This window comes from Crocuta crocuta, unplaced genomic scaffold, assembly GCF_008692635.1.
Source record: "Crocuta crocuta isolate KB4526 unplaced genomic scaffold, BGI_CrCroc_1.0 scaffold16, whole genome shotgun sequence".
NCBI lineage: Eukaryota > Metazoa > Chordata > Mammalia > Carnivora > Hyaenidae > Crocuta > Crocuta crocuta.
In genome coordinates this window covers 8,831,806-8,844,962 of record NW_027531893.1, presented here as the reverse complement: position 1 = coordinate 8,844,962, position 13,157 = coordinate 8,831,806, and the positions used below count along the sequence as shown (strand labels likewise).

Sequence of the window (13,157 nt, the reverse complement as noted above, 5' to 3'; positions counted from 1 at the left end):
GATCGTGACCTGAGCCAAAACCAACAGTGGGATGCTTAACCGACTGAGCCCCCTGGGCGCCCCAAGGGTCCCTACTTTCAGCCAGCAAATGGGACTTTCCCAGAGTGCGCCCTGAAAGCGGCCCCACCCTAGGGGGGAGGGTAAGGGGCAGGGGCTTTGTCCCCACCTGGCCACATCTGTCACACCCTGGTGCCCTGTGATGTCACAATCTGCCTCAACTATAAAAGCAGGGGCTGTTGAGGCCTCTGTAAAGCTGGGTGTGCTGCAGGAGGAGGAGGAGGCCTCCGGCCCCCCAAGCGCCGCCTCCCATGGACACCAAGACACAGAGCCTGCCCATCGCCCACACGCAGCCCCACGGCAACTCTCGGCCCCAAAGCCACACCTGCAGCCCGTGCAACTGCAGCTCTCACTGCCACAGCTGCGGCCAGACCTGCGGCCGGACCTGCGGCCAGAGCCGGAGCGGAAGCTGCAGCCGGAGCCGGACCTCCAGCCACAGCCCGACTGGCCCCCAGAGCCAGAGTCCCAGCCCCAGCCCGCCTCCGAGGCACCAGAAACACAGCCAGCACTCCTGCCGCTGTCCCCCGCAGCCCACCGCTCATTCCTGCAGCTACCCCAAGAACAGAAAGAATCTGGAAAGGAAGGTGAACAAGAGGAAGGTGGCCAGGAGGAGCCCGCAGGCGCATAAAACAAAGAGGCGGAACTCAGGTAGCCTTCAAGCGGGTGGGGACCCTCCCCCTCCCCCACCCCCACCCCAGACGAGGGGAAGCAGCCCGGCTGGACCTTAGGCGGGGAGGGAGGTGACGGCTGCAGCCTCCGCGCCAGAGCACACAGGGACCACAGGCAAGGGCGACCAGAGGGCGGTTGCACAGGTGACGCACTGACGGACTCGCCCTTCAGAGAGGGCGATGCCTGGGAGGGTGGACAGACTGCATCCGCTCCATGACCGGTGAATGGACGGGGGGGAATGGGTGGGGTGTACTTTGATGGCTGCAGGAAGAAAGCTGGTTGGATTGGTTGGCCACTGGCTAGGTGGGTGGATGAGCAGATTAGCGGGTGGATAAAAGGGTGGATGAGCCGACTGGCCGGCTAGCTGGAAGCAGGAATGCACCAGTGGAAGGAAGACGCTTCGAGGGAGGCCGAGCGGGTAGCCTGGAGAGAGTTTAGTGAAATGACGTTGGATAAATGCATGGACTGGTGAATTCATGGGTGGCTGGGTGATCAGGGGGACAAATGGATGGATTCACAGATGAGGAAAGGATGTTGACAGTCTAAGCTCTACCCACACCGCACCCCCGTGCTTAGTTGCCGATGAGCATTCCAAAACCCCAAGGAGGGAGCGACTGCGTGACGCGATCGATGCGCGGTTAAAAGGTCCTTTCCCATTCCCACCCCTCAGGGCGGAAGTACGACTGAGACAGCCCCCTGCGGCTTGTTCCTGTGTTGGTTGCACCCCAAACAAGAAATGCCATCGACACGCTAGAAGGAAGTCCAACTTTTTGCAAGAACATGTCACTACAGTGATTTCTATGCAACGTTGATTAAAGCTTGCACGCTGGATGACTGTCCCTTGAGTTGGCGCGTTGATTTCACAAAAAGGGTCACCTGTTTGGGGGGCCTGGTCTGGAAGCTCGAAGAGGGGACGAGGCTGTGTAAGGAGCAGGGGCGTGGCTTGTGTGGGGGCCTCGTGGAAGTGTGTAAGCCAATGCCAGCACGGAGGCGGAAATGAAGGCGGGGTTTCCCCAGGCAGCCTGGGAAGCAGATGGACAGAGCCCTCCTCTGCCCTAGACTTCCCACCTTGGGGCACACGAGTGTGCGCGCACACACACACACACACACCACACACACACACGGGATGCCCAGAGGCCCATACCCTGTTCATGTGACCCACATGCAGTAGCCAGCACACAGGTGTGGCGGGAAACAGACGGGGAAGGGGTCGGGGATGTGCCCTTGGAAGTCCAGAGCTCACTGGGTTTGAATCCTGGCTTTCATTTCCCTGCTGTTGATGCTCACTTGTCCCAACAAACTTTTACTAAGGGACCAAGTATGTTCTGGGACTGTGCGGGGCGCTGGTCCTGTCCGGAGAAAGAACGAGGGGAAAAAAAAAAAGGGAGCAAGGCGATTTCATGCAGAGCAACACTAAACTGAGGGAAGAACATTCTGGGCCAAAGAAAGAGCGTCCCTTTGCGGGGTCCCTTGTGTTTCTAAAGACGGTGGTCGCTGCCATGTGGAGACAGAGCTACAGGGAACAGAAGACCGTTGGTGGCGTGTGGCTGTGGTCTGGACTGAAGCGTTGAATCAGTCTCCTCCTCTGCAAAATGGGTGCACACAGTAGGTGCTCAGGGAGCCTTTGCAAAATTAACAAGGCATATGAAGCACCAGACGGTGGGAATGGTTAGGGCCCCATGTGAATTAGCACAAGCCTCTAAGGGTCAGACCCAAGTTCCTAGCTGGGGGAGCTCCAACTCAGCCCGTTTCCTCCAAGACCCCCCCCCTTCCCCCCGCCCCGTCTCACTGGGTAATCATTTCTCACTTCACAGTCCAGCAGCCCTGTCAGTGCCTGGGCACCCGGATGCTTGGGATTCCCTTCTGTGTTTCCCTTGGCATCTGGGCTGCTGGAACAGAGGGAGGCATGTGCAGATGGGGCAGGCGTGGAAATGCTCGTGGTGTGTGCAGTGGACAGAAGGGAACCAGGAGGGGGCCTTATGGGGCGCTCGCTTTCTGAAACTAACATCACACTATATGTCAGGTACAGGGAGCCCAACTTCTGCGGAACAGTGGCCGGGCCAGGAAGGTCCCCTCTCAGATCTCTGCTGTGTGGCCTTAGGGAGTCCTGTCCCCTCTCTGTGCCCTGGTCTCATCCCCCGAGGGGTTCCTGGGGAGGGTTCCCTGAGCTAATGCACATAGAAGCATCTAGGATGGGGCCAGGTACACAGCCTGCACTTCCTGGGCCCCTAGCCTCCCCACAGCAGGGAAATGTTTGGGTGAGTACCACATACCGATGAGAGGATGTGGGGAGGGCCCAGGCGGGCTGGGGAAATTACCATTTACTGAGCATCTATGAGGTGCCCGATGATTTGACATAAATGTTTCCACTGAATCCACACACCCAAGGCAGGAGACATTACCGTTCCCATTTTACAGATGAAGAAGCTCAGACTCAGAGGTCAATGGTTTGATAAGGTCTGCAGGATGGCAGGTCTGAGATCAGACATTTACATTTTGCCCCAAACCACCTGGTTTCCTATTAAAAATGTGATGCCATGAAAGTCACGGACACCTCAAGGCAAAAGAGTTTGGGGAGCCCTTCTGGGAAGCACATTTTAAGGGAGCAGGTGGAGACAGAGGGTCAGAAGATAAGGTCAAGGGACTTTGAATCCCATCCACCAATGGGCCTCCCTATTCCCTGGACAGTGTCCTTTTATGATAACACCACTGAAGGCAGGAGATCTATTGTGGAGACACGACCTCTGTAACAAGAGGAAGTGAACTGGGAAGCAGGCAGACAGAGTTGCATGTGTGGTTGACGGACCCATCCTTACCCCCACGTTTCCAACACACAAAGGACTTGCCCTTCGAACCCACTCAGACACGGAGAGCGCTAGGTATGCATGTGGGCTCCTCAGCACACACACCCACACACACCTCTCTTTGCACGCCGCCCCTGCCACCCCAGCGCACACGCCGCNCCAGGCAGATGCAATGACAAGAGGAAAGACAGCAAACCACACGCTCATTCTTTTACTTGCTTGGTTTCAGGTGGGGAGGCAGTAGTTTGGGGGGCAGGTCCGCTGGAAACCCAAATTCAGGAAACAGAAACACAGGCTCCGTTTGGCCACCGAGAAGGCTGTGCAGATTCTGATGGCAACCTATCTTGCCTTTCTGGTTCAGAGGTTTAATTTGGGGGGGACACTGGGGGTGAGGGGTAGCCTGAGAAATGCCAGGACCCAGGGCAGGGCTACCATTCCTACGGGCCCCCGGGGTCGGTCGCTCAGGGGACCCAGCAGATCCTGGGTTGAGATGCCCCGTCTGAGGTACAATTCGGGAGGAAAAACTACTCAAACTCTGTAGCCATCCAGCCCCAGCTCCGATTCCCAGCTCCCTCACTCCCTCGCTGGATGACCCCAGGCCCGTCTCTTAACCTCTCTGAGCCTTATTCGCATCTCATGCTTTGTGAAGAGGTCCAAGGGTCCCCCCGTTCTGGATCGCTGTACCCCCGGTACTTAGCAGCAAGGCTTATTAGGCATGTTTCGTGGGCAAAAATGGAAAACGATGAGTCGTGACAAGTGCTGGCGAGGGTACAGGGGAGCAGACACAGTTGGCGGTGGCTGCTGAGGGCTAATCGTGCCCATGTGAGCTGGCAGGCAAACAGGTGGCATCTATTACCATTTGAAGTGTACAACTTGGTTTTCCCACGTATGCCAGGAGGAGGTACAGGGAGGTTCAGGGCCACACTGGTGTGTAAGAGCCAAAGACTGGAAATAATTCATGGGGCCCCCGGCGGGGCTCAGTCGGTTGAGCATCCGGTTTTGGGTCGGGTCTCGATCCTGCGTTTTGTGAGTTCGAGCCCCGCGTCGGGCTCTGTGCTGATGGTGCAGAGTCTACTTAGGACTCTGTCCTTTCTTCTCTCTGTCCCTCCCCGACTTGTGCCCTTTCTCTCTCTCTCTCTCTCTCTCCCCGGATTGCCAGCAGATGTTTGGTGAAAAGAACAAGCTGGGGAAAGATCTATCATTGACAGAGCGAAACAGCCTACACAAAACAACCCTTTATTTTTATGGGGGTGGGAAAGCGCTCTGTAAGCGCATAGAGAAGAAGTCTGGAAGCGCAGAGACCAAGCTGATGGCTAGGGTTACGTCTGCGGAGGGGAAGCGCCTGAAGCATTTTATACAAGGAAACGAGAGAGTTACGGAGAAAACAGAAACGAGCATTGGCGAAGTGTCCAGCAGGTGTGCGGCCAAGCTTTGCTGACTCAGAAGGGAGATGGTCCAGGGGCAGTGACGCTAAACTCTGTGACGGCCGAGGACAGTCACCTGTTCTCAAGCCGATGGCAGCAGCCCCCGTTTCTGGGCTTGGTGGTCTGGCAAGGGGGCCTGGAAGGTTCTCCCTAGAGGGGCTCATCACTGCAGCCCCGGGAAATGCCAAGGCCAGCACCTGGCCTTCCCCCAGCCAAGCCACCACCTGTAAACCCTTCCTGCTTCCCTTTGCCTCATCTCTTGCCACCTGCCACTCGGGTCCTCAAATGTTTGTCTCCAGGCCTTTGCCCGGGCCGTGCTCTGTCAGAAGCACGCTCCCTTCTTGTCCCTCGGCCAAGCCCTCCCTGTTCTTTAAAATTCAGGTCAAGGATCACCTCCTCCCAGAGCCCGCTCAGGACCCTGCCCGCCTGGCCGGGTGCCCGTTCTGGGCCAGCGGACCCTGGGCTTGCCAGGTCACGGGGCCACTGTCGAGCCTCTGGAGACGAGATGCCGCCTCAACCTGAGAAGGGGGACTGAGTCAAGTCGCGGTACCCGCCGCTGGCAGTGGCTTTCTTGCAGGGAGCGGCCCCGCGAGCCGAGGAGCCATCCGTGGCCCTGAGTCTCAGGGTCCCTGGTCTGCTGTGTGTGTCTGCTTTCGTGTCTGCTTTCCTAGAGTTCACACATTCTCCTTTGCACTCTGTCCGCTGCCAGAGGGAACTGCCACTGCTTCTCGCTGTCAGCAGCTCACACCTACTTTGCCACAGCGGGTCGGGTGGGGACCCGATCGGCCAATTAGAAGAGTCCCAGGGATTGAGTAGTGCGGTCCCCAGGGATTTACTGATGCAAAGGCACTGGGGCTACCAGGCTTGGAGTTTGTGGTGTTCTTGCAGCTTCTGGATTCAGTCCACTTGCCTGAAGCCATCACTCGTAGCGGACGTGGGGCAGGGGAGCTGGGCCTGGAACCAGGTATGTGTGGACTCCACGACCAGTGCTCTCAGGTCCTCTTTCCCACCCCTCCTACTTTAGACTTATTAATACAGTCGCCGCTGCTTTCCGGAGGCTGTTAAATAACCTGATCTACTTGATCTCTGAGCTCTTTCTTCGCCTGTCACGGGGGAGCGGGGAGGCCGCTGGAAGGCTCTCATCAAGCCTCCCCAGGACCAGCGAGGGGCTCTGGAGTCCAGGCACCAGCTCATGCGATCACTCCGGGCCTTTCGGCCTCCTCTGCTCCAGAGGAGAACCTTCTCCTCGGACTCGAGTGTCCCCAGCGGCGCACGCATTCCCTGGAACATGCCATCATCACGGCGGTCGGGAGGGGCTGGGACCAGGTTCCGCCCCACGCGGCGAAGCAGAGGCCTCCACCTACAGAGGCCTCCGGGGAGGCTCAGCCTCTCCACAACTACTGCTCGTCCCACCAGCTCACGGATAGTGCTTCTCTCCTCTGGTAAATGACGACACCTGATTGCTCCCACTTTGTAAGATCACGGGAAAGAGTAAGACGATATGCCAAAAAGCTGTCACCTAGCCCAGAGCTAGGGGCCCGGCAAACTGTGAATCCTTTCCCAAGGTCTCCTGGGAAGCGAGGACTGACCCCCTGGACTCAGGCCTTGGACTCCCCAAGCAGTGCTCTCTCGTACAGTGTGCCCTCCGGCTGCCCCTTGGAACTGGTTTTGCACCCCTCTGAGGGGACTAGGGTGGTGAGGCCCTGGCGGGTCGGGGACAGTCGTGAGGCATGTGCCAAGGCCCCTACCATGGGTCATTGTGGCTAAAGACCCAGCTGTCCGGAAGGTCAGCCGTCAGAGGCTTCTTTCCACGTCCAGCCCTATGGCGTTTCTGGGGCTGTCTCCAGCCGTCAGGGTGAAATCCAAACCCTTCCCACCTTCTAGCCAGGGCCCCCCGGATGCCTGGACCCCTGCCAACCCCTGTGTCTCATCCCCGCTCTCACCCCCTTGCTGTCTGCACTAGCACTACGCCCTCTCTCTGGTCCTCACACAGGCCTGCCAATCCCACCGCAGGGCCTTTGCGTGAGCTGCTTGCTCTCTGTGCCTGGAACCCTCTTCAGCCCACTTTTAGAAAGACCTCAACTCCGCCACCATCCGAAAGGCTTTCTCTGACTGCCTGATCCAACTCTTGCCCCAAACCCGCAAAGCCTTCGTCGCTCCCTGTTCCCACGTTTATTTCCCCCGCAGCACTTAGTACAGTGTGACATGCTCCTGTGAATTCCCTGCCTTCTCCCTGTCTGCTTGAAGACCCCTGAGTTCCCAGTGCCTGGCAGACAGCAGGCACTCAACAAATACCCGCTTGAATGAATACTGAAGGAGGGAAATAGATGCCTTATTGTCCCCATCTTGCAGATCGGGAAACTGAGGCACAGAGAAGCTAAGAAGCTTGCCCCAGGCCACGTGCTTATTAAGAGACAGACTGAAACCCAGGCTGGTGGAGAGCAGTCTCCACAATGTGAGCCCCACTGCTCGGGGCTCCCCGGAAGCACAGACTCCCATGGGAACCTCGACTACCCCCACGGGTTAGAGGCAGGTGGGCTGGAGGCGCACAGGGGCAGAGGCCAACGTCAGGACCACAGGCCCTGGCCCGGGACAGCTTTTCCCAGCAGGACTTTGACAAAGCTGGAAAGAGAAACTGAAAAACGGAGCCCTGTGGGCCAGGATTTTGATTCCCTGCTGCTGCTGGCTGGCGCCCTCGCTTCTGAGCTGCCTGGGCTCACCCAGTGGGGTGCAAGACCACCCCGCACGTCAGGTTGCAGCCCAGCCAGCTGCGGCCGGAGGGCAGTCCCCATTGCCCTGTTGACAAGTCACTTGTGCCAAGCGCCTTCTCTGTGCCGGGCTTTGGCACACACGGCTGCTCTGTGAGGTACAAAACTTCCAGGGGCTATTCTGCGGGTGGGGCAGACAAGGCCCAGGGAGGGCAAGTCGCTTGGCCAAGGGCACGCAGCTGGGAGGCAGCAGGCGTGGAGTCGGAACGCAGCCCAGTCCTGCCGTGGAGCCTGAGCTCGTCGGGGCTCCGGCGCTGCCCAGCATCCTTGGGGCCCGGCCCTGGGTCCCCAGGGAGAATAGCCAAGAAGGCAGAGGTCTGTCAATCAGCATATTTCTTTTTCCCTTTTGGTATCTGGATTTGGTTTCATTTTGAAGCCAGGGCTTCAGAAAATGAAACCAAAGCTGCAGCGACTGTCCCGTCGTCACTAAGTGTCCTGGCATGTGGTCAGTGACTTGAGCCTGACTCACCACGCCGTTCACAAGCAGGGTCTGGGCAGGCTGGAGGAGGGGCCGAGCCCACCGTACGGGCAAGAAAACAGACCCTGGGGAAGGACTCGGAGCCACAAAGGGCAAGGTGGAGGCCTCGACGCCGAGACCTGGGGCCTCCTCAAGCTCCCGTGTGAGATGGAAGCCGGCAGGACAGTCCCCGCTCCTCCCCAGGCAGGCTCAGGATACAAATGAGTCTCTGACTTCGTGGGCATCTATTTTCCTAGCAGACAGGCCAGGATTTGCGATCGCCAGGCACTGGTTGGAGGAGGGAGTCTGTAGCACAGCGGACAAGGGTGGAAGCTTGCCCTGCAGCTCTGCCCCTTCTGAGCTGTGTGCCCCGAACAAAGTGATTCCCCTTCTAAGCCTCAGTTTCTCCATCTGTACAATGGCCAGATTAGATTGTCCTGCCAGTCCAATGAGCTAAGGACTGTAAAGCATTTAGCACAGAGTCACCTTAGCCAGTACACCCCAGGTGTGAGTGAATGAAAGGAAGGAGGGGGGCTTCCCAGGCACGGGTGGGGGCGTGGCAGCAAGAGGGGGCTGTGAGAAGGGGGCCCCAGTCCCCAAGAAAAGGGGTGGCTCTCACAGAGAGGCATGGAAGCTGCCGGTGGGGGCTATGGGGGCATAGGGATCATCAGCTATTTATAGATTTCCCTCTACCCAGAGGCCTGCCGAGAAGCCTGCTGGCAGGAAGGCTGCCCTGCAGGAAGCAGCCCGGCCTGCCTGCTCTGGGCCTGGACCGCCGCCCCCAGTTCAAGTGAGCAGGAGGCGCTACCCTTTCCCCCGCCAGCACCCAGGGGCCTGGTTTACCCCCACGAAACTCGCCTCCTTCTACTATGCCCGTGCCTCCTCTGGCCTGGGCTCCTTAGCTTAGGGCTTCTAAAAGCGACAGGGGGTTGGGGCGCTCAGTCAGTTGAGCAACTTCAGCTCAGGTCATGATCTCTCGGGTCGTGAGTTCAGGTCCCACACCGGGCTACGTGCTGACAGCATGGAGCCTGGAGCCTGCTTCGGATTCTGTGCCTCTCTCTTTCTTTGCTCCTCGCCCATTTACTCTCAGTCTCTCGCTCTCGAAATTAAATAAACATTAAAAAAAAATTTTTTTTTTAAATGGACACGGGATGAAGCCACGTGGCGACAGGATCTAACACACCCTCAGAGGAACAAGAGCGAGAGCAAACAAACACCTGCTGAATGCTTATTATGACCAGGGACAGTTCTAAGCCCTTGACCCATAATCCCTCTAACCTCTGCTGCTAGGAAGGAGGTATTACTCTTTATTCTGTTTCAGAGATGGAGAAACCGAAGCAGAGGGGCTCGTCACACGCTCAAAGTCACAAGGCTGGAAAGTTGTACAGTTGAACCAGAATCCAGGTAGTCTGGGTCCAAAGTCAGACTTTTCACCACTACCTTTTTCTCCCCCCACCCCCACCACAGGGCACGGCGCTGGCAGGTGCTCTGGAATGACCACAGCACCTGGCCACGGGCACACGCACGTCTCCACACCCCTCCCACCTCGTTGCATACACCTTCAGACACATATGCCTACATGCTCGCGACCCGGAACAACTACGTGAATGACCAGTACCAGCTCCTGCCAACGTGAACTCAGGGAGCTGATGGGGTCCTAAGCAAGCCTGGTTCTGGGCTGTCCCCGTGTGTTTAAGAGGAAACACGGGCAGCCTGGGGCCAGGGAAGGAAAGCACCAAGGGGACCGGCCGGAGGACCTGGAGCCTGTTAGGGCTTTGAGAAGGGCTTCCAGAGAGGGCTGGGCTGCAGCCTGAGAGGGGCCTGTAGAGGGCAGTATGTGCCAGTGTGAGGCCACCCGCCAAGCTCCCAGCCCCGCCAGTCTTCTGCATAACTCTGTGACTAACCACACACTGGCCCCGACCCTCTTGTGCTGTTTCTTGCTTTCAAAAATACACGTACCGCAGGCACCTCCTCCGTGCTCTTCCACGACAGACAAGGTCACTGGATCCTGCACACGGGTGGACAAAGTATAGCTGGCACCATCAAGCCCCAGGGTCCCAAACCGGAGGTCTGAGCCCAGGGTGGTGGCAGCCACCGGACGGAGCAGCGGGAGGGGACGGACTCTGTAAGGTGGTAGCTGGGGGAGAGGAGGGCAGGCCAGGAAAATTCAAAGTAGGTTTTGGGAATCATAACATCAATGGACCATCTTTTCATTAGGCTCCAAAGTGCGTCTGGAGGTGCCCAGCTGTTTCCCTCCCCAGAAGAAGAGAGGAGGGGCATGCTCGTCCAGAGCGCCTCCTCTGCGGGTTCCTGCAGATCACAGCCCCTCTCCCGGGCCTCAGTTTCCCCGGCTGTCCCCTGGTGGGGAGGCAGAGCCAACGCTGCCCTCGACGGCCCCGCCCGGTTTCCGAGGAACTCGGATCCGCAGTCGAGGCGCCTTTCTCGCGCTTCCGAAGGGTTCCTCTGAAGCCTGTGGTCAGGCCACGGCTTCCTGGGAAGCCCAGGCCGAGACCAGGGACGGTGACGGGCTGGGAGGGTGCGGGGGCAGCCTCCAGAGGGTTTGGGGCTGCGGGGGGTAGGGGGCCGGCGGGACGGGAGCAGCCCCGTGCGGTCCGGGGCCGGGTCTGCAGCCGGGACCCCAGAATCGGGAGGTGGGGTCTGGCCCCAGGGAATCAGAGGGCAGAGATGTAGCAGAGCCGGCGCCGCGACACCAGGCNCCTCTCTCCACGCCCCCCTCTCTCATCCAAACTCCGGGCGACCCGGCGGCCGCACTCCGCCCCGGCCGGGCCCCCACCCTGCCTGGAGGAGCTCCGCGGACGGGGAGGCCCATCTGCTAGAGGAGCCCGCGGAGGCTCCCGGGGGCCGCGCCGACTCGGCCCTGCGCCCCCCGGCCGTTCCGGACCGGCGCGCCCCGGCTCTCGGCTCATCCCTGTGTCTCCCCCAGCGCACCTCCGGACGCTATGGCCCACCCCTCCGGCCGGCCCCGCGTGTAGGATGGTAGCACACAACCAGGTGGCAGCCGACAATGCAATCTCCACGGCAGCAGAGTCCCGACGGCGGCCAGAGCCTTCCTCGTCCTCGTCCCCGCCCTCGCCCTCGGCGGCGCCCGCGCGCCCGCGGCCCTGCCCGGCGGCCCCGGCCCCCGGAGACACGCACTTCCGCACGTTCCGTTCGCACGCCGAGTACCGGCGCATCACCCGGGCCAGCGCGCTCCTCGACGCCTGCGGCTTCTACTGGGGGCCCCTGAGCGTGCACGGGGCGCACGAGCGGCTGCGCGCCGAGCCCGTGGGCACCTTCCTGGTGCGCGACAGCCGCCAGCGGAACTGCTTCTTCGCCCTCAGCGTGAAGATGGCCTCGGGCCCCACGAGCATCCGCGTGCACTTCCAGGCCGGCCGCTTCCACCTGGACGGCAGCCGCGAGAGCTTCGACTGCCTCTTCGAGCTGCTGGAGCACTACGTGGCGGCGCCGCGCCGCATGCTCGGGGCCCCGCTGCGCCAGCGCCGCGTGCGGCCGCTGCAGGAGCTGTGTCGCCAGCGCATCGTGGCCACCGTGGGCCGCGAGAACCTGGCGCGCATCCCCCTCAACCCCGTCCTCCGCGATTACTTGAGCTCCTTCCCCTTCCAGATCTGACCGGCCGCGCACGCAGCATTAACTCGGGGGCCGTTATTATTTTGTGCTATTAATTATTATTTCCCGGGGACCACGTGGGTGCCCTCCCCACCTGGGTTGGAGGGAGCCGGTGTGGGGGCGAGGTGCCTCCCCCTCTCCGCTGGAGACGAGGCCGCAGACCCCTCCCCATCTCTTGGGACGGGGGCGCCCCCCCTCCTGGTGCTCCCTCTGGGCCTCTCTGGTGGTTGTAGCAGCTTAACTGTATGTGGGGCCAGGACCTGAATTTGTACCTCCTACCTCTTCATGTTTACATATACCCAGTATCTTTGCACAAACCAGGGGTTGGGGGAGGGTCTCTGGCTTTATTTTTCTGCCATGCAGAATCCTATTTTATATTTTTTACAACCAGTTTAGGTAATAAACTTTATTATGAAAGTTTTTTTTTTTTTTAAGAAAACCGGTTTCTAGAGCGTGTGCTTTGAACTCCCAGGACTCCCCGGGGGTTCTGAAGGGGCCCACGGAGAACGACCCTAGGACCGAGGCATCTGGCTGGAGAGGGGAGTGTGACCTGAGTTCTCTGCGGGCGGGAGGAGAGGGGGACCCTGCGTGGTTCCCGCCCTCGGGGGACGGGAACAGCTGGTCCAGTCTTGGTGTCGGGTCGGGCAAAATGGCAGTTTGAGCCCTTGACTTGTGCCGTCCCCGCTCTGCGTTTTCTGCGCTTCGGTCAGAAGAGCCTGTGAAGCAAGACTCTCCTCCTTTTCACAGAGGAGAAAAGCAGGATGGGCAGGGGTGAATGTGGCTGCCGCCCTGCCCCTGTCAGGAAAGACACCTGGGCGTCTTGTGGCTGTCCACCCAGCATCTGTCTGAAATGGATGACAGAGAGGAAACTTCTTTCATTCTGCGACCACAGCGACTTCCAGGAAGGTGGGGGGAGGGCTGGGGCTTGGTGAGTTTTTGGAAGAGGAGTGGCACATTCTGAAACTCAGCCCCAGGGGAGACTTTTTAGGTGGGATGGGGGGCACAGGACGGGCTGACTTCCTTCTTCCCATCCCGTTCTTGTGTACTTTTCGGTGAACACCCAACCTGCAGCCAGAAAACTGCTTTGTGGTCTGTGGTGGCTGGAGGGCCCTGCTCGCGGCTTTGGGCAATTCCCTTTGCCTCCCGGGGCCTCAGTGTCTACCTCTAAAATGGGTTTGCTGGAGGAGGCAACCCTCGGCAGCAAGTGCCTACGTGCATCATGCATCGGGGACAAGGTGAAGCTCTCAGGAGCTAGGGGAGGGAAGGGTTGCTCAGGACCCTGCGGGGCTGGCCCGAGTGGCCAGAAAGTGTCCCCGACGTGGGCTTTCCAGTCACTCCTGTGTCGGTGGTC

At 59.5% G+C, this 13,157-nt stretch overlaps 2 protein-coding genes across 2 annotated transcripts; both read left to right on the top strand.

Moving 5' to 3' along the window:
- Positions 1-232: 232 nt before the first annotated feature.
- Positions 233-1,557, top strand: TNP2 (transition protein 2). The gene is made up of 2 exons (XM_077773280.1): positions 233-705; positions 1,397-1,557. Exons 1-2 carry the CDS (start codon positions 309-311, stop codon positions 1,411-1,413), a joined length of 414 nt encoding a protein of 137 aa, XP_077629406.1. The 5' UTR covers positions 233-308; the 3' UTR covers positions 1,414-1,557.
- A 9,342-nt stretch (positions 1,558-10,899) lies between these two features.
- SOCS1 (suppressor of cytokine signaling 1) lies at positions 10,900-12,223 on the top strand. The gene has a single exon (XM_077773247.1). It carries the CDS (start codon positions 11,174-11,176, stop codon positions 11,807-11,809), a length of 636 nt encoding a protein of 211 aa, XP_077629373.1. The 5' UTR covers positions 10,900-11,173; the 3' UTR covers positions 11,810-12,223.
- The last annotated feature ends 934 nt before the right edge of the window (positions 12,224-13,157 follow it).